Raw genomic sequence first — 21,960 nt, 5'->3', positions numbered from 1 at the left:
AAATATAACTATAATTTTCAGCTGGAAGACAAAGGGATCATGGGCTCATATTGTGTGCGTCAGTGAACAACTGCATCTATTTGCAGCATCTTAATTGATCTTAGCAGTGAAAATGTGTGTAATTGTCTAGGCAAGGTGACGTTCTGAAATGAAAGTAATTACAAAGCAACCTTGAGACAAAAACAACAGTACAACATGTTCTCCTTTCCGGTCTTCCGAAGAAAGCTATTAGTCCAAAATGCAGCAGCGAGAGTTTCTCATATAGCTCATATAACTCCTATTTTAGAGACTCTACACTGGCTTTCTGTTAAGTTCAGAATAGATTTCAAGATCCTTCTGCTTTATAAAGCTCTCACTGAAACAGCACCGGAATATCTGAAAGCCCTTTTGCTAGCATATCTGCCCAATAGAGCTCTCAGGTCTTCTGACGCTGGTTTTCTCTGTGTACCACATGTACAAAAGAAGAGATTTGGTGAGGCTGCATTCTCATTTTATGCACCAAAATTGTGGAATGCACTGCCAGTTTACATTAGGGATGCAACCTCAGCAAATATGTTCAAGTCAAGACTAAAAACCCATCTTTTTAATATTGCCTTTAAATGACTAAATACTCTCTTACTTAGGAAAATCTCTCTCTCTCTCTCTCTCTCTCTCTCTCTCTCTCTCTCTCTCTCTCTCTCTCTCTCTCTCTCTCTTATTTATTCCATTGCGCTGCATAGGTGTGCATAGTCAGGCTCTTAGAGAACTTGTGAATTCATAGGGGGGGGGGGGGGGGCTGAGTGGACGGAGAGGCTTCAATACAGCTTCCTGTCAACACCAGCTCCACACAATGCTTGCAACACCTTCTTCCAGCCTACCCATGTCCTCCAGCAACACGCAACAATGTTCTGTCAGAAGCTCTCCGAAGGTGTGTGTCAGTGTTTTCAATGAGTGGGCCCGGCGCTGAGTTTGTGAAAAGAAGAGCTGTGCCAGAGTGTGTGTGCGTCCCTTTTCAGCATCTATAAATGGAAAATGTCATTTTTGGGGGGAAGGGAAGTGTTTTACTACATTGGTTTTAGAGCATGTGAGGCTGCTTATGCTATAATCATGGAACCCAGAATCTCTCTTGAATGAGACTTTCTGAGGTTGTGAAAACAACAATGTCCCTCCCACTCTGGCCCTGCCGTTCTACACTGCCCTATGCTTATATAACCCACATTGCACGCATTGCACAAAAAGAAAACATGGAGTTAGCTGAATATGTTTTAAATTCACTGGTTAAAATACACCTCCCAGTCCATTTAAATGGGCTATTTGTTTGTATATAACTTGATTTGGTAAGTTAACAGTGTTATACTACTGCTTCCTTTTGGGGTTGGGAACCTGGTCACAGTGGTTCACGCTCTAACCAGGGGAGACTGGTGGAGGTGGAAATCAGAGGATGGGCTCATTGTAATGCATGCAATGAGGAATGAGGAATGAGGAATGAGGAATGAGGAATGAGGAATGAGGAATGAGGAATGAGGAATGAGGAATGAGGAATGAGGAATGAGGAATGAGGAATCCTCATTCCGTTCCACCAGCCTCCTTTGCTGTTGCAATCTGTGGTGTGTAATCTGGCTGACGTGAACGCCACATGACGCTAGCCAAGGGGTTCGACATCACAGATAAGAGAGAGGCACAGGCCGACCTCATGTTGACCGTGATATCAGCATGGTCTGGAGCGTGTCCAAGGGGAAGACCTATAGGTATACTACAGCAGGATTCGCTGGGCTCAGCCAATCACAGACCTAAATAATGTCACTACTCTCTGTATACTGTACTACACACAGACCAGGGTGGCAGACCAGTTTGGCACATCACCTCTCTATTTAACGTGCTATGACTACACACACACACACACACACACACACACACACACACACACACACACTTACATTTATATAGCGCCTTTCACAAACCCAAGGCCACTTTACAAGGGCATGGGACGAACAGAACAGAGCCAGAGAGACAAACACACAAAACAAGAAACAGTGAAACAGCTACTACAGGTTGAATGCAATTGTGAAAAGGTGGGTTTTAAGAGCTCTGTTTTCTTGCCGTTGAGTTTGACTAGGTTAGTAGTCATCCAGTTTTTTATTTCTTTAAGGCAGTTGAGAAAAGTAAGGTTGGAGATCGGCCGGTGGTTGTTAAGATCATTGGGGCCCAGTCCGGGTTTTTTGAGAATGGGAGTTACTGACACACACACACACACACACACACACACACACACACACACACACACACCTATTGAAAGTTTCTGCATACAGTAGCTCCAGTACACACATACCTTAATATCTCTCACCTCTGCAACTCCCACTTCGACTGTGCACCACATACATATATACAGTAGTTGTTTCTAAGGCAGCAATCAAAGCCTGTTTGTCCAGCTCTCCCGTAAGAAACATACATGTTAACCTCAAAAGGACCTCCTGAATAAATACATGTTTAAATAAAACAAAACAAAAAATGAATACAAGTAATTCATTCTGTATTTGTTTATACGGATATACTGTAGTATTGAGACTCACTCCTTTACATGAGATTTAGAGCACGGGCCCTGCCTGTGCCATTTGAAAAAAACAAATCAGGCTGTAAGTCAATATTGTTTTGGTGTTGCAACAATATCTCTGGGTCCAAACACAGATAATGCGGTACCTAACCAGATAAGAGTGAGGGTTTAAAGAAGGGCAGATAAACTCTTTGAAATGTTGTATTTATTGTGTTGTTATCTTGTAACAACATGGTCAGATACTCTAAGTCTCTAGGAGGTCTGGTTGTCTGTTTTACTCTTTAACTCAAGAGGGTACTGTTAATTTGTTCAATTAGAAAATCCAACACTGACGTGTCTTCATCAAAAGGAGCCGCGAAGCCAAATGTTGCTGCGTCGCACCAGCAATATTGACAAATGTGGAGCGAGGCAGAACAGATTGCGCTAGCATGCAGAGAAGAGGTTAGCGAACAACGGTACCCATGAGACTCTTTGTTGTATCAAGGCCACAGGCAACACGACTCTCTCTCTCTCTCTCTCTCTAATATGAGAGAGAGAAAGAGAGGGATAAATGGGGTGGGTGGGAAAAAGAAAGGAGAAACAGAGAAGAGAATAGAAAAGCAGTAGAATAAAGAATGAGAGAGTGAAAGGGAACGACGAGTGAGAGGCAAGGAGTGAGAGAGGGATAATGAAGAGAGGAAGAGACCCACAAGAGGAGACAGAGGAGTGAAAGGGATGATGAAGACAGGAAGAGAGAGGAGTGATGTGTCATCCTGCGAGTCTCATAACGCCTGTGCAGACAGAGGATCAAAGTGAGAGATTAAAACAATGACTCCTTGGAAAGGAACTGAGTGTCATTCTAGGGGACCAAAGACAATTCAATCAACTCAACAACCTCTAAGGAGATGCACTGTACACAGTGCGTGGATGTAGCATGGAGGCCAAAAAAAAACCGCTCACACACACACACACACACACACACACACCTCTTATTACTCTTATAAATCTTTCAAATGACAACTTCCTGTGTGTCTCTCTTGTGATTCAGCAGTTTCCTGTAGCTGGGGCGAGAGTGTGTCAGTAGGACAAGTACGGGGGAACATCAGAGACGGTGTCATCACTACCCTAATGAGATAATTAAAGGTATAAATTAAGTACTGTGATGAGCTCAACAAAGGTGTAATTGGTAGAGTAATGAACGTGCACGCAGGAGGCCGGCACCCTGCACCCAAACATCCCACAACGGGGCGGCACAATGAGGAAGTGACATCATCTAACACCCCACAGGTGTAATTACAGCCTAAAGGCGAGACGGCTAAATCACATATTTGGCATTTAGCAGATGGCTTTATCCAAAGCGACTTACAACAGCTACATTTGTCTAAGTAAGTGAATTATCTATCCATCAGTCATCATAAGAAAAAGCCATCTATGCTAGGGCCTGGGGCCATTGGCAGTCATAATGCTAGAAGAAGGAAAAAATAATCATTCTTATCAAGTGGCAATTAGAGTAGGAGCCTGACGAGCATCCTGTGTTGTTGGATAGGGTTTCATTAGGATGTGCTATAGGCTAGTACCGTTAGTTAGTTAGTTAGTTAGTTAGTCAGCTAGTTTCTGAACTCGGAAGGAGTGGTCTGTACAGTGGTAACGCTTGTAACACACATTCACGAACACACACACACACACACACACCTGTTATGGTAACACAAGCCAAGCACCCCTCCATGAGACAAGAGACTGCACCAAGAACATCACACATTTTTTGTGAGCTCAGCCCAGAAAATCACAACCACAGCCTCACCAAGACAGTTGAACCCATTTAGCCAGCTGTTGATGGAGAGGAGGGGGGGGGGGGAGCAAGGCCTCGACGGCAGGCTGTACCCTTCTCAGTGTGAAAAGGTCAGTGATGGGTGGGTTGCTGGTACGTCCTAATCCTCTCTCCGCCTCTGTCAGGGGAACACGCCTCGCTGTGTCTCCGTTTCTAGGGGGGAACACTGCGTCCTGCCCTCTCCTCGTTATGCAAAGAGCACAGCTGTGCTGGACGAAGGCTCCTTTCCACAGTGTTATTGTACCTTCGCTGTGTCCCCCTGCTTAACAAGAGACACTAAAGTGTTCCTGGACACACAGACACGCACGCACACACACACGCACAGCCACGCAGACGTACAGACAGACAGACACAGTCAAACACGCATGCGCACACACACACACACACACACACACACACACACACACACACACACACACACGTCAACCTAACCCCGTGGGAAACCTCTGCATCTGAGCCAATGGTGTCACATCAGGATGTATGTATCATAGCAACCATCTGGAGGAGTGGAACAGGATGAGAACTGCTCACCTGGGGGACACAGGTTTCTATCTGCCCTGTACTTGATGAAGGTCTGTGTGTGACCAGGTCACTTTAGGGGTGCAGAAGAAGGTTTCTTCTTCACAATCCGGATTCATCGTAGTACCCAGGTCCTTTGGACATTTCAACCTGGCTGTCCAGTGGGGAGCATGACCCACACACTCAGTGCTACAAGACACTGCCACAAGACATTGCCACAGTACCTGTTTTCCACCTACAGGCTGGGGAAAAAAACACACTCTGTGACGAATAACGGGGGGAAAAAATGAGCAGGGAGAAACGTGACGGAAAAGCTCTCCGTCTGCCAAGCAGCAATGGAGACGACCCAATGAAGCAGTGTGGGCCCTTCAGTCAATGGGCCGTGAGGCCTCTATTTGCGTGTGTATTGGGACATGCGTACTCCATATGGCATATGGAGAGGGCTAGCCCACGTCAGAGGGCCAGAGGGACTCCACAGGCTACAGGCAAACACGCAGGCCACCCGTGTGTATGTGAGGCGAGGTGAGGTGGGGGGGCACCCCCTATGACCACTCTAAATATTGCTCTCTCTCTCTCTCTTTCTCTCTTTCTCTCTCCCTCCCTCCCTCCCTCCGTCCCTTACTCCATCCCTCCCTCCCTCCCTCCCTCCCTCCCTCCCTCTGTCCTTCGTTCCAAGCAGAAAGCAAGGATTGCTCCAAATGAGATGGTACATGTTAATGTACAAGTAACCCATTGTTTTACGGCTTGGTATTAGGTAGGTGCTTACTTTGAAATATTTGGTAAAATTACCTATTATTACCTGACAACTGCATATTAAGTAGGATTGTTGTTTGTTTTAGATTCAAGTCACGCCTTGCTACTTCACTCACCACATTCCAGAAGAAAGGGTTAAAGATGATGGCGATTACAGCCACACAGAACCTGGGGTCCCACACGTCTACGAGCTCTGTGACCTCCTCCATTACAGACATATCCACCTGAGAAATACACACACACACACATACAGACATGTCCACCTGAGAAATACACACACAGATATACAGACGTGTCCACCTGAGAAATACACACACACACATATATACAGACATGTCCAGCACCTGAGAAATACACACACACACACACACACACACACACACACACAGATATCCAGACATGTCCACCTGAGAAATACACACACACACAAACCAGAGAGAGGTACAGGACATGGGATAAGACAAATGCTTGTGAGTTTAAAAAGTTAAGAGGGATTCATTTTTTTTTAAGGGGAGCATGAATGAATTTCATGAATGAATTTCAATCCCAATAATGACCGACTTTAACCTCAACTTGACTGACCCGTTTTCTGATAGCAACTGAACAAATACATTACAGTGTATTAAAGCAGAGGTTTCCAACAAACCGAGGTCCCTGCATGACTGAATGACAACAGCCTATCATGACTGAATGACAACAGCCTATCGTGACTGAATGACCCAGCCAAACAAGTTAGCTTATTGGGTTTCCCCAGACAGAGAGGGCTACTGTCCATCTTCTCCACCTGATACTTGTTGCTTTTAGTGATGTCACAATTACCCCGGCTGACGACAGAGAGATAACGAAGCAGCTTTCAGGCTCTCTGTGAATGAATGAATGAATGGTCTTTATTGTCATTGATATAGTACAGGTACCAAACAACGAAATTTGGGAGGGGGGGCTCCCCTGGTGCTAGGAGAAAAAAAAACTAAACAAGAAGGGAAAAGAGCTGGTTTACATAAATAAAGGCTATGTACACTATCCACTATACTATACTGTACAGATAAAACACTGCGCTGTACTCTATGCTATGCTATACCTATTCTAACATTTCCTATTCTCTGAACCTTATGTACCCTAGGGTTGTCATATTGCACATAGTGTTACTGTGACTTATCATTTGTTCAGGGAGAGGACCGGGGTAATGATCTCAAAGCTAATCTCACCTCGAGATGCAAGCTGACTGTTAATCGTATTGTAGGAAGCACAAGCCCCTGGTGACACAACAGTGACCTATGAACTCATGTAACTTTGTTATTTGTAACATTGTTTTGTCACTGTCGCTGTCTTTTAGTTTTCTTTGTTTTTTTCTGTCTGTCTGACTTTCTGTCTGTAAAATCTGTAAAGCGGCCTTGGGTTTGAGAAAGGTGCCATATAAAACCAAGTTATAATTATTATTATTATTATTAATAATAATAATAATAATAATAATAATAATATGGAACCTTCATGACCAGTCCTGAGCACAACGCTTCATATTTGCATCATAGCATTCAAAACAAAGAGACTTGTCAAAAGTGATGGGATAAAAATGAAAATAGCATTGTGCTATATAAAAAATCTGTAAATACCTTCCTTTCATTTCTATTTTCAGTTTATCTATTTTCCACACTTGTGAGGACTGTTTTAGAAAAGCCCGTGTATAAGCGTGCCACTCCAAAGAACAGCATGGGACAAGGGAGAAGATTAGACCTGGGGTTCTTTTCACAATAATAATAACGTTGCATTGATTAGCCTACTATTCACAGGTCTCACAAGTTGGCCATTAGTGGAACTTCACTCAGCAATGATTATAGTTTATAAATAGTGCATTTGCTATTTACCACCCACACATATACACAAAGACCTACATCATTCTAAATAAGTAAAACCATCACTGTTCTTAATACCACCGACGCGAGACGAAAACCACATATTAAAATGCACATGAATACATAGCAGTGTTACCCCCCAGTGGCAATTAAATAATGTTAATAGGTTATTAATATTTCTGGAGTGTTTCGATGTTGCTCATCTCCAACGTGGGGAACGAGACCTCGCAACTACGGTGGCCGTGGGCGACCAGACCGTCCCACTTTCTGCGCTCTCGGATTTGTCATGTGATCCTTTTGATGCACACACTTCCACATCACTCATTCAGTTGTACCTTACTGTAGTCCACGTTATTCAGCCCTCCGCAACAATCCAACACTGAATCGCCGTTCATATAGTAGGCTACACACACACACCACCACGGCCGAGTTTCTGTGACGATATATTAACTCGGTTTATCCATCGCTGGATAAGATATGACAGACAGGTCTGACCCAGAAACGAATCAGGCGACGCGGTGCCTTCTGGGTAACGTGGTTCAAAGTTCAGCGTCATTGCTCGGCTTGAATGTGCAGATCAGTTGCCTACAGTTGAAATTAATTGCATACCGCACTACAATTTACTGCGAGAAACACCGTTTCTAATGTTGTTGAATCCCCAATGATGATGAGTGTGAAATTGAAGAATTGCATGTTGCCTCATTAGTGCCACCCACTGTCATAATATAATGTGTTGCCAATAAATGTTTGATAGCTGCCTGCCTCCTTTGCTGTAGCTATTGGTCCAGGGCAACTTTAAAGGAATGGACACGTAATGGATAGATGGACGATATTGAATGCGTTAGTCAGTTATTCTGTGGAGGAATGATCCATGTTACATTGATAAAGCATTGGATCAGTACGACAGCATTAATAATTCGTTTCTCTAGTAGTACAACATCTTTCTCCAACAGCATGACTGACTGTTTCACCGCCATTCACTTACTATGTAGTATGGTCATCCTTGCTGATGTGGATGTCCATCAGATGTGAGCATTGTCTAAGGTCTCCAGCATGCAGATCCCGCTGAGCACTCTAACCATAGGGGACCCCAGCAGGACAGCAGAGTATTGATCAGCCGCCCTCTTCCTCCTTCTCCCTCACCTCTCCCTGTTCTCTGTCACCCCTGCCTCCCTGACCTCCTGCTGTTTGTGTGTATGGATGACGCCATTATTGCTAGGTCCCTAACCAAGCAAGAGGGGCATGAGGCATAAGGTTATCTGAGGGAGCCCTGTCAGTTGTCAGTACCCGGTACTTGAAGGACAACCTTAATAGAATTATGACCTACCTTTAATTATTGAATATTGTGTATGAATAGTGTTATGTTGTCCAGATGGTACTATTTCCTCTTAAACCTGACAAAAAGAACACACTATCCTTCTTGGAGAAACAGAGAACAGAATCTTCCTCTCTGCTGCAAATTCAATATGTTTGTTGTTGTTTTGGTGGTCACAGTACGGTGAAAATATGTATCTGTAATTTTCTTTTCTTATTTCATGTCATTGACTTTCAGTTCACCCGAGGAGAGAATGCAATAAATTAAAATCATTGTGTTTCTAGTGAATGCAGTTTCTTTCCTATCTCAGAGACCATAGTACAGTAATCATCTTTTTGTTGCTGTTGACCTCACTTCACTTACATTTTCCCTCTCAAATAAGAACATACTGTGGTGTTTTTAGTTGCCAAGATATCATATGGAGACACTACCTGATCCTAGATCAGTATGTGACTGTCTGAACAAACTGTCTGAGACAGAGAGGTTGGCTAAGGCACATAAATACATGCGACAATGAAGGCAGCATGCAGGGACAACAGCATGACATTCAGAGCTATTGCGTCGTAACGTACAGTGGAGGCTGGTGGAGATCAGAGGATGACCTCAAACTGGTAATAATTACTGAGAAACAGACAAACATACTGGAGGAGTCCCCCACAGATATCTATCGGTGGATTTCTGTGAACTCTCTTTCCGTCTCACCTCCGGGTGAACTAAGGAGAACATGTTCTGGTCATCGTTGATGGGTTGTGTGACCGACCATCCATGTCAACAGATGGGGCTCCTTCTTGTTACAATGTTAGTCCTGAATGCAGCACCGTCTGGGAGGAGAGCAGTGCTCGTGTCGGCCTACTCGCAAGAGAACAGGGTTGTGCATCAAATCAGCATCCCCATTGACAGTGAGTCACAGCTTGAGCTTGCGTATTGGAGTGCAGAGAGCATTTGAAAGATATTGTTGCAATAAGGCGATGGCTATCTACCGTATGGCAGGGTTCAGCAAAACTGAAACAAAGCAATTACAGTTGTTGTTTTGACAGACTTGAAATGATTGATTTTCTTTTCTTCATAGGGTTATATGTCATTTGCATTGCATAAGATAAGGTAAGATAATTGCTTTATTAAACCACAGTGGGGGATATATGATTGCACCAGCCAATACTTACAACACCAAGCACACAATAAATACGTAACAATGTTATGTGTCCATGATGACTACAGAGTTACAAAACCCGATGATGAATGTTGTGCTTTATTGAGTTTGATAGGAAGGTGTATAGGAAAGGGGACTTTCAGAGAGGGGTGGGGGGGGAAAGAGAAAGACAGATTGATGACGTGTTAGAGGATACAGATAGAATAAAGACTAAAGACAGGGAGATGATGGATACTGAGACTGTGATCACTGTGCGCTTTATCTCTAATGAACTGGTTACACAGACACACACGAACACTCTCCTCCCCGCAGCAGTGATGTATGACCATTCACCTCTTTTTACACACACACACACACACACACATGCATGCATGCACACACGCACACACACACACACACACTTTGCAGGCGGCGTACTATAATATCTGCACGTGCCCAATATCACCAGTACTAAATGGTAAATGGACTTATATAGCGCCTTAATCCAAAGTGCTTTACAATGGTCTCTCATTCACCCATCCACATACACATTCACACACCTTGACTCTAAAAACAGTGGAGATGGTGGTGGGCATCCGCCGGAAAGCAGCCCTGCCCCCTCCCATCACGCTGGGAGGTACCCCGGTGGCCTCCGTGGAGTCATGCCCAGTGGCGTAGTGGACGGGCCCGCAAGCGACGCATCGCGGGGGGGCCCCCTAACATTGGACATAATTCACCCATGGAACTATGGGTTGGGAGTATTGTTCCGCACGGACAGTTAAGTGCGTGGTACCCGAGTTGTTTATTCAGTTACTGCTTGAGTGTGTTGACAATCGTTCATGTCCTTCATTAAACGTTTAGCTTTGTCATTTGATACGCCGCCTACGACTCCCGTCTCTCGGCACTACAATACAAACTTTTTTATTAGATTAGAAAAAAATGTAGGCAGCGAGACACAAGACCCTGCAGAAAAATGAGCAAGCGAAAGTACCTCAGTGGTGCGCAAAAACGGCAAGAGCAATATAAAATGTAACAAAATGCAGTGAAACTTCCCAAAATGTAATATTTTCTCACAAACCGACCCAATGCAGCTTCTGCGACTAACGCGGGCAGGGATGGTATTAGCACTGAGTCAGGGACGAACGTCGTGGATGCACCTGTTGCACCGCTGTGGAGGACAGTGTTACTGCAGCTGGCAGGCTGACCCGGCCGAGAGATCGTTTTCAAAACTCAAAATGATCAAAAGCTATCTGAGAAGCACCATGTCCCAGGACAGACTCTCCAGACTAGCGATTCTCAGCATTGAAAGCCAGCGCGCACGTCAAATGGATTTAACAAACATACTATGTTACATAGTGAAGGACTTCGCACAAACTAATGCCAGGAGGAGAGGACGTTTTGGTCTTTGTTAAAGGTAAGAATGGTCTATTATTTGATATTATTAGAGATATGTATTAATCTATGAATCAAATTAACTCGGGGTGGTGTGTAGCCTGTCGGTCTGTTCTTGTTGCCGTTTGTGTATGGATATGTCCGCACAGTCACACACACAGTGTCATTCTGAACAAACGGGCAGCGCGCTGTAGCTGATAGCTGTCCAGGCCAACCATACGGTTTATCCATGCTGTAGTAGGGTTAGGGTTAACTAACGGTCTATGCTGTAGTAGGGTTAGGGTTAACTAACGGTCTATACTGAAGGGTTAGGGTTAACTAACGGTGTAGGCTATGCAGCCTTAAAATAAATGTACCGCTACATCCGTTTGAGTTAACCTCCGTTGCGAAAGGGCCCCCGCCGCCACCTTGCGGGTGGGCCTCGGGATTTTGCGGTACGCCACTGGTCATGCCGCTTTCTAGGCATGACCATCTCTCGGGACCTAAAGTGGGAGCGGAACACCGAGGCCCTCACTAAGAAGGCCCAGAAGAGGATGTTATTCCTCCGGCAGCTGAGGAAATTCAGGCTGCTGAGGTCCATGATGGTCCAGTTCTACACGGCCATCATAGAGTCCATCCTCACCTGGTTCCCTGCTGCAACAGCCAAGGACAAGGCCAAGTTGCAGAGGGTTATACGTGCAGCGGAGAGGGTGATCGGCTGCCCCTTGCCCTCCCTCAACTCCCTGCACGACACCAGGGCTCTGAGGAGGGCAAGGAAGATCATGGCCGACCCCTCCCACCCCGGCCACGGCCTCCTCACCCTGCTTCCCTCTGGGAGAAGGTTGCGGCTGCCTAAAACAGTAAAGGCCCGCAGGAACCTTCTGAGCCATGTCTATAAGACATACAGTCATAGACAAAATCAGCCTGGGCTCCTGAGCCACTACAGGACACCTGAAGCCAAGGCCACTGATAAGGCTCTTGTCTTTTTTGGGGGGGGGTAAAGGACAAGAGCTCGGGAGTGAGGGAGCTAGGGAGCTAGGGAGCGAGAGAGGAGAGAGGAGAGAGCGGGTTTGAGAAGGACAGCCAAAGTGGGAGAGTTAGAGAGAGTCAGTCAATATCACCTCTCACATGTAGCAAATCATGCAACTCTTTCATGAGTAGCCATTGACGGGAGTCTTAGAGGTGATGACGGAGGCCACTGCGCCCATGAGCCATTCATGCTGCCTGGAGCCTGGAGCCTTTTAATGCCTGGAGCCTTTTAATGAGCCCTAGCCCTACCAGCACACAGTGGTGGAGCCAGTGTGCTGCATGAAGGAGAGTGCTCCTCCCGGCAACATCAGAGGGGATATTTTAAGGTTTCAAGGACTCCCTCTTCTACCTGAGCTGGTGGAACGTAATCAAATCGACAAAAGGGCTTTCCCTTTTTAGCTGACCTCTTCCAAAGGTGGCTGAATTGTGTCTATTTATAGAAAGCTATTTTTGACTTTCATGTAATGATTTATTTCCTAACTATACTGTTCCCCTCACATTATCTGTGTTTTCTGCGTGAAATCGGTTAGGACGTTCGGTTGATCATCAATGAATTAAACTCAGAGGAGCACATGCATGGTGTGTTGAGGCACCAGTCAGATGTCACATCTTGCCACTCAGCTATGAATCGGATTCAGTTTATAATCATCCTTTTGTTGTGGTTTGGTCCAAAAAAAGATCATGCTTATGCTCAGCTGCCAGTTGACCTCTGAACCTCCAGAGCCGCAGGGGTCGTCACCATGATAGCAGCGCCACACGTGCTACACAGATTTCTAACCCCACCAGCCTCCCCATGTCTTTAAAGCCCCTTTCGCACATAGTTCCCTGTAAATTACATGGAATCCCAACCCGGGTCTGGCAGTACTTTTCGCCAATCACACATGAGTGCTGAGGCACAAATATGTACATTTCAAGCCTGCAAACTGCGACACTTTAAATGAATGTGCAATAACACTATGTGCAATATGACAACCCTAGTCGTCTATCTGTACAGTATAGTATAGTGGATAGTGTACATAGCCTTTATTTATGTAAACCAGCTCCTTTCCCTTATTGTTTTTTTAGTTTTTTTTTCTTTCCTAGCACCAGGGGAGCCACCCCTCCTAAATTTCGTTGTTTGGTACCTGTACTATAGCAATGACAATAAAGACCATTCATTCATTCATTCATTCATTCATTCATTCATTCATGAGCTAAATGCCCGACAATTGCCGTGTTGCTCCTTTTCACACGTCCCGAGTCTGCACGAGCTACTTGAATCACACATTCAACTGGATGCAGAACTGGAACGAGACAGGCCCGTGAGACTGCCATATACCATATCAATATCTGCCATATATCATACCTCCGTTTTATATGCATTTATCATCATATTTTTCACATTAATTTAACAGCAGAGTCAACTCGTATTATGCTTACCATCACCAAGTTTGCTCGGCAACTAAAGCACTTAATTACCGTTGATATAAACATACTATACTAGTCCAAAAACACAGTATGGGAGAACTTGGTGATGGTAAGCATAATACGAGTTAACTCAATTAGACATATTGCTATGCGCTCTGCGCTGCAGGCTCTCTCCCTGCTGCCTGCGCGATGTAGGACAGCTGGGAGGAGATGGTGTGGGTGAATGAAGGGTTCTTCTTGTCCCTGTAGTGTTACCCTTAGAAGATTATGTACTTCTTGTGTACAGTCATATGATGCCCTGTGGGGGCTGTAGGTTGGGGTAAGAGCATCAGACAGGGGTAATTCTCTGTAATTCTCGGTTTAAAGTCTGTAAGACTATACTTATTATGCTACTCCACACGTGCAGTCAGAGCTCCTGAACAAAGGAGGACCTTCCCATGAAGCTACTAAAGTTAGAGCTCCATCAGCCTTCTGAGTATGAATCACCTGTGCACTGCAGATGTCTACCTCTTGGTAAACCTGTGCATTCCTGCCTGGATGCAACGAGTGGATACATATAGAGGTATCCATAGCAACAGCTGTGGGGGCAAGCAGTGCTATCTGTCAAAATCAGACAGACAGAAAGAGTGGAGGTGAAGTCTACCCATTTCTCCGGTCAGAGAGTCATCACCACTAAACTCTGGGAGAAAATCTCTCTCTCTCTCTCTCTCTCTCTCTCTCTCTCTCTCTCTCTCTCTCTCTCTCTCTCTCTCTCTCTCTCTCTCTCTACTGTTCTGAATGTCCCTGTGCTGTGTACTGTCTCTATACAGTCCCTAAGCAGGGCCACCCACACTGGCCACACACATTGCCAGGCTATCTGGTCTAGATTCATACAGCTGGAGGCTGCATGATGGATGTGACAGGAACAAAAACGGAGGAAACCAAAGTGTGAGAAACATTATGGCATAATTGCATTTGAGGCCTTTCAACCTCTTTGTCTCTTCAGAACCTATGCGGTTGTTGTCGCTGTTGTTGCCATTGTTAGCAGTTTCAATGACATGTCGGGCCCAAAGTAGGGCAATTGGATGTTATGACTGATAAGGGGTTCAGGTTGAATACAACCCCTCCCAAACCTCCACTCCTTGACCAACGCCCTTGTGCATTGTGGTACAACAGAGGGCCACAGCCAGCAGCTGATATGCAGTGTGTATCCAGGGAAGAGAGAGTATACAGTACATCCTATTCAACGAGATGAGGTGCCTGGCGCCACAGTCACCCACTGACATCCATCAGGTCTTTTCATGTTACCTTGTGTTCTTCTCTCTCCGTAACCATGGCAGCGGTGGTCCTAGCAATGATTGCCTTGGTGAGAGTGAGTGTGAGCCCTGACAAGAAATGATGAGGATGAAAGTTAATGGGATATTGTGTTTTTCGACTATAATCATGTTATCAGTGAGTGGTTTCATGCTGTCAACGTAAGAGTGGCAAGTATAGGCTACCTATAGAGACAAGTGACTATAGGCCATGGGGTCAAGACCAGAAATATAGTTATATATATCCCATTATGTGTCTGTTTATAGCACACCCCTGACAGTGTGAGTTATTGCATTTATCTATGAAATGTTCTATATACTTGCCAAGAAGAATATGAAAATAAAACACTGAAGAATAGATGACAGGTCAAACATAAGACATACATTTATTCAGAATGATAACTCCTAACAGTTATGGACATGATCAAACAAACGATCGAAAGAACGCGACACAAATGGTCACATTATTTTTTGTTGATTGAGAATGTTTATTTTGGTCCCTTATACAATTCACAATACATATATTAAAAAATGTACACAGTCACAATGCGTACCAGGACCAAAAAGGTGTAGGCTGAAGCCATGGCTTATTGCACCTACCCTTGTTACATGCATGTTTACTTTTTTTTTTCTTCCCATGAGTGCATAATCAAAAACAACAACAACAAAATGTCACTTGCGCATCTTAACAGAAAACTCAAAAGTACCAAACAAAAAAATATATTAATGCGCCTACCCTTTTTACATTAGTGGTTACATAATATACATTACATATACATGACCAACTAACACAAGTTAACATTAGGCAAAATCTGTCTACAACTGAATGCATTAATTGAATGAACAGTCAGAGCTTTGACTTCTACTCTCTGAACAAGGTTTGTGATTTTCATAAACTCCAAATGTATTGGTAACTTGTGACACTTGCCATTTGTGTGTATTTGTATTTTTGTAAAATTCTACTTCCCTGTTTTGGCTTCTTTCCAGGTCAAATTTGCAAAAGAGGTGTCAATGGGTCTCTTACCTGGTTAAATAAAGGTTAAATAAATCAAAATAAATATGGTGTTTTTGTTTTACATTATGCTCTTATCCCATAGCTTGTAATGAACTGCAGGACTGCATTGTTAATTCAAGGGTCGAGCCACTGAGCTAGACCTGGGGACTCTTTGACCCACATGTGCACCTTGTGACTTGCATTGACCTGGGTACATTCAACACTTTCACCCTGCAAGAGCTGTGGAAAGTGACACACAAGAGCGATTGCATCTCAATATTCACAGAGTATAGCCCGGAGCCAACCTGGGACACATGTACGCTAACATGGTAACACATACACTCATACCCCTAGCCGCCTATACTCATATGATCATATGCAGGAAGGAGAATATATATATATATATATATGTGTCATTTAGCTGACATGTTTATCCAAAGCTACTTACATTGCAGTGAGTGCATACCCAGCAGGAATCAAATCCACATCCGTTGTGAGCACCATGCTCTACCAACTGAGCCACAGAGGACCAGAGGAGAAGGATATTAATGGGAAACGTTTCCAGGTTTCTGAGTGTTCTGTCCCCGCTGACCCTTCTGCTGACAGGTCTGCTCTGACGCAATCTCTACCATCCAGGAAAAAAACATCTAATACCATATGCAGATAAGTGTAGGAAACCTGATACAGTACATTTTCTGCTCTGTAGGTAGGTTGTGGGGTTCAGTCTGTTCTCACTCCTCTAAGCCAACCCGAGGTTACTGGGGAGAATGGTGAAACTCAATCTAACAGACCACACACACAGTCGTGTGCTGTACAAAAGAGATAGCAAGTACATACATGAGACACAGTGAAATGGAAACCCAAGCGATAGGACATAATGGCAGGTCTGTGTGTAAAAGCATACGACAAGGGAGACTGGTGGAGGCAGAAGATGCTTGGAAAGGAATGAGGAACGGTATCAAACACTCATTCCATTCCATGCGTTACAGTGAGCCGTCCTCCGATTTCTACCTTCACCAGCCTCCTTCAGGCATTTCCACGTCTCATGACCCCAAATAGACATCACTCGTTTCCTGTGACCCTGACAACTTCACAGCAGTAATGACGGTCTTGAATGATTCCATACTGTGCAGATTACTAGCCTTTCCAGAGGGCTATACTCTTTAAAGCAGAATGTGCAGCATTCTGTTTATTTGCTGTTTATTTGTTTATTTCCTGACACATTTAAAGACTTGAACGGACAGAGAGAGAGAGAGAGAGAGAGAGAGAGAGAGAGAGAGAGAGAGAGAGAGAGAGAGAGAGAGAGAGAGAGAGAGAGAGAGAGAGAGAGAGCGGGGGCAGACAGGAAGTATCTACATAGAGTGAGTAAGAGAATGACGGATGAGATATTGATTTTAGATCATCACATGTCAAGGAAAGTACAGCAAACTGGAAGAACACGTGCAGATAAATGTTCCCATGTCCACCATTGATTGGTTTGTTGCCAGTAGAACAACAATGGTCTCAGGAGACTACACAAATATGGCTAGTAGTTTTCTCTCTCTCTTACAAGCACACCCACACAGACACACACACACACACGCACGCACGCACGCACACACACACACACACACACACGCACACACCTCATGAAAGTCTACTGTAAAATCAAACAACATGCATGGAGATGTTTGAGACGCCTGGCTATGTGAGGCACCTAATAGAACAGGACAACAAAACACACTCTTCATACAGAAGGGCACCAAATAGAAGGTAACAGATCCACACGTGGCCTCCTCAATAATACTGGGACACGAGCTGATCCTCTCAGAGAACAATGATACAGAGTGACAGAGGGTTTTGGTGTGAACTCAGTATTGAGCCCTCTGATTGGTTGTTAAATACAGTCCTCTGATTGGCTGTATTATCGAGCCCTCTGATTGGCTGTAAATTGATGTTAATTTGGGGTCATGAGACGTGGGAATGCCTGAAGGTTACTGGTGAAGGTAGGAATCGGAGGACAGATCATTGTAATGCATGGAATGGAATGAGTGTTTGATACCATTCCTCATTCCATTCCATGCATTACAATGAAGCCGGTCTCTGACTTCTACCTCCACCGATCTCCCTTGGTTGTACGCTTTTACACACAGACACACTTGCCAAATGTCCTATTGTTTGGGTTTCCATTTCACTGCATGTATTTGCTATCCCTCCTTGTCCGGTATCTCTTTTGTACAGCACACAACTGTGTGTGTGGTCTGTTAGATTGAGTTTCACCATTCTCCTCCGCGGTAACCTCGGGTTGGCTTAGACAGGAGTAAGAACAGACTGAACCCCACAACCTACCTACAGAGCAGAAAATGTACTGTATCAGGTTTTCTACACTTATCTGCATATCGTATTAGTTCAGTTTTCCGGAAGGCATTTTTTTGCGTCAGAGCAGACCTGTCAGCAGAAGGATCAGTGGGGAGGACACTCAGAAACCTGGAAACGTTTCCCATTTATAGCCTTCCCCTTCCAGCATATGATCATATGAGCATCGGCGGCTAGTTAATCAAGGGGTGGAGGTGGAGGTGGAGGTTGGGGGGTGGGGGGGGGGGGGGGTTGTATTCAACCTGAACACCTTTCATTAAATTCAATTGCTCTATTTTTGGCCCCGGCTTGACAGTGACACACACGTGTCATTGAAACTGCTGCTGAGACAGCCTTATACTGATCCTACTGTCACGTCTTGAACAGCCATAGTTTCTCCGTTCAGCTAGGAGAATTTTTCTCCTCTAAGGCCCCTCTCACCTGTGGGGTTCCTCAAGGGTCGATACTGGGCTCCCTTCTATGTCTCCTTTACATGCTGCCCCTAGGCTCTATCCTGGCAAACCATGGCGTGTCCTTCCACTGTTATGCTGACGACGTCCAGGTCTATCTGCCACTAAAATCTAGAGAAAAGGTTGCACTTCAGCCATTGCTCAACTGCCTGACTGACATCAAAGCAAGGTTGAGTGCAAACTTCCTCAATCTAAATGAGAGCAAGGCCGAGATCATTTTATTTGCCAACACTCTACGCCCTTCTGTCAATGCCCTAGGTCCCCTTGGCTCAAACAGTCAGAAATCTTGGAGTGATTTTTGACAGTGACTTCAAATTCACCAAGCAGGTCTGCTCTGTGGTCAAAAATAGCTTTTTGGGCGGCTGTTTTGTTGTTGTAAATGTGCTAAATAAATAAACATTACTTACTTACTTATAGAAAGGATATAATGGTGCTCCAGCATCAGGGGCAGGGTCATGACGTGCCGAAATGTAAGAGGCTGCTAACAATGGCAATAAATAGGTTTTGAAGTGACACTTGACTGATCGGAGCATCAACACAAACTCCTCCGCCGTCTAGGACCATGATCCACTCGCCACTCGCCACTACAGATGGATTGAATGGGAGTGAATGAGAGCCATGGCAGAGGAGAGATATACAGTTCAAACACCAGGGGCCTCATTTATAAAGCTTGCATATGCCCAAAAAATAAAGTCCATTCATTCATTCAAAAACGGGCGTATGCATATTTTCCACATGGACCCTCTTTGACAGGTCGTTGACTCTGTTGATCATCAACACAGGTCTGTTGGCCAAGAGTGTACACATTTCCGTTTTCTCTGTCCTGCACAGTGTTAGCCCTACCCCTACCACCATCCACACACAGACTCGTAAACACAATTATACTCTCAAAACAGTAGCCAAGGTGGGAGATCACAAGTGTCTGGACCAAGGGTTGTGCAGCTTCTCTTGTGAGGAATGGACATATCCTTCTGATGTTGTAGAGCAGACACAGGATAAGTGGTTGTCAAGGATCACCCCAAGATTCTCACCTGTCTGGGAGGAGATCACTGTAGAGTTCTCTGCTGTGATGGAGAAGTCTTAGGGAGGGCAGGCTTTCCCAGGGAGGAAGAGCAGCTCAATGTTAAGGTTGAGCTTGAGACACATGTCGCCCACTGTGAGTCAGAGGGGGGGGGAAGAAAAACAGTTTAATCTGTGCAGACATGTAACTCTCACTATCCACTCGCCATTACAGATGGATTGAATGGGAGTGAATGAGAGAGCTGTGGCAGAGGAGAGATATAGTTCAGGCCTTGTCAGAGTACCCTCAGCACCAGTGGAGTGCTGACACCGTCCCACATGGATCCTCTGTGACAGGAGTTGATTCTGTTGACCAGGGTGTACACATTTCCGTTTTCTTTCTCTCTGCTCTGCACAGTGTTAGCCCTACCTCTACCCCCATCCACAGACTCGTAAACACAATTATACTCTCAAAACAATTAAGCTAATAAATTCAAACACAGGTGCCAACTTTCCCACAGTCAAACTGAGCACACAGAGGGAATCTAAGGTTATTGAGAGGCAGACTGTTTACTTCCTGACACATTCAAAGACTGGAACGGACAGAGAAAGAGAGAGAGAGAGAGCGGGGGCAGACAGGAAGTATCTACATAGAGTGAGTAAGAGAATGACGGATGAGATATTGATTTTAGATCATCACATGTCAAGGTAAAATACAGCAAACTGGAAGAACACGTGCATATTAATGTTCCCATTGATACGTTTGTTGCCAGTAGAACAACAAACATAGTAGCTAGTAACATCTAGTAGCTCTCTCTCTCTCTCTCTCTCTCTCTCTCTCTCTCTCTCTCTCTCTCTCTCTCTCTCTCTCTCTCTCTCTCTCTCCCCTCTCTCTCCTCTCTCTCTCTCTCTCTCTCTCTCTCTCTCTGTCTTACAAGCACACACAAACACACATGCACTGTATTGTATGCACGCACACACACACACACACACACACACACACACACACACACACACACCTCATGAAAGACTACTATAAAATCAAACAACATGCACTGAGATACCTAATAGAACAGGACAGCAAAACACACCACTCTTCATACAGTGTCAATATTCATCAAGGGCACCAAACAGAAGGTAACAGATCCACTCATGGGCTCATTAATACAGAAATGCCCAGATGCCGGATTCTGGGATACGAGCTGATCCTCTCAGAGAACAATGATGCAGAGGGAATGAGGGTTTTGTGTGAACTCTGTGTGAACTCCGTGTGAACTTTGTGTGAACTTTTGTGAGCTCTCCGATTGGCTGTTAAATACATCCCTTTGATTGGCTGTTAAATAATGCATTGAACAGAATAAGGAATGGTGTCAAACACACATTTCCTTCCATTCCATACATTACAATGAGCCCGTCCACCGGTTTCTACGTCCACCAGCCTCTCCTGACAGTTCATGTTTCTTTGTTGATGTTACTTGAACATTGTATGTAAGCGTAAAGTTACAAGCGTAAAGTCCAACGCGCTTCAGCCAAGTTTAAGATCCCAGGGTTTTGGTGCTCAGCAGTAGAGGACAATAGCAAAACTATTACCTGGGCACTTCCATTAGACTACCCAAAGCAAGACACCAGAGCACTCATATAATCTGCACGTTTATTGGTCAGTCACCCTGTTCCTCTGCAATAAACATGCAGACTATGAGTGCTCCGGTGTCTTGCTTTGGGTAATCTAATGAACTGAACATAATTTATGGTTGATGCAACATTTAGGACAGAAATAGATGATACAAAGGACGGTGCTCAACCTTGTTTTGTTTCATTCAGAATATTTCAGAAACCAATTTATTGAAAAGCCTCTTTGAATGGATTATTTTAAATAAATAATGAAATAAATGTGTAACGTCTCGTCCTGTTCATTCGTTTTGTTTGTCTTTGTTTCATGTTATTTGTTTATTGTTTCCTGTTTTATTTCCTGTCTCTCATTGCAGCCACTTCACTGCCTGCCATTGTGTGTTTTCCGCCTGTGTGACTGTCTACCCCGCCCTGATTGGATTCACCTGTTCCCCATCATCCTTCCCTGTGTATTTAGTCTGTGTGTTTCCCCTATCTCTTTGCTAGTTTGTCCTTGTACCTTTGTGTCTTTACGTCCCAACATTTTCCTAGC

At 44.6% G+C, this 21,960-nt stretch overlaps 1 protein-coding gene across 2 annotated transcripts in view; it reads right to left on the bottom strand.

Annotated features, from left to right (window-relative positions):
• Positions 1-7,960, bottom strand: part of pemt (phosphatidylethanolamine N-methyltransferase) — a 39,478-nt gene extending 31,518 nt beyond the window's left edge. The window contains exons 1-2 of one of the 2 annotated variants that reach the window (XM_080541806.1): positions 7,795-7,960; positions 5,726-5,833 (exon numbers count right to left, since the gene is read on the bottom strand). In XM_080541806.1, coding sequence (XP_080397932.1) covers positions 5,726-5,833; positions 7,795-7,854 — 168 coding nt within the window. In that variant the 5' untranslated portion in view covers positions 7,855-7,960. The remainder of the gene's footprint in view (positions 1-5,725; positions 5,834-7,794) is intronic. The other variant, XM_080541807.1, reaches the window with a different exon arrangement.
• Between the last annotated feature and the right edge of the window lie 14,000 nt (positions 7,961-21,960).

Source organism: Nansenia antarctica (assembly GCF_963989245.1).
Source record: "Nansenia antarctica genome assembly, chromosome: 11".
Taxonomy (NCBI): domain Eukaryota; kingdom Metazoa; phylum Chordata; class Actinopteri; order Argentiniformes; family Microstomatidae; genus Nansenia; species Nansenia antarctica.
Note: the sequence above shows the minus strand (reverse complement) of the source record. Positions and strands in the feature narration are given on the sequence as shown.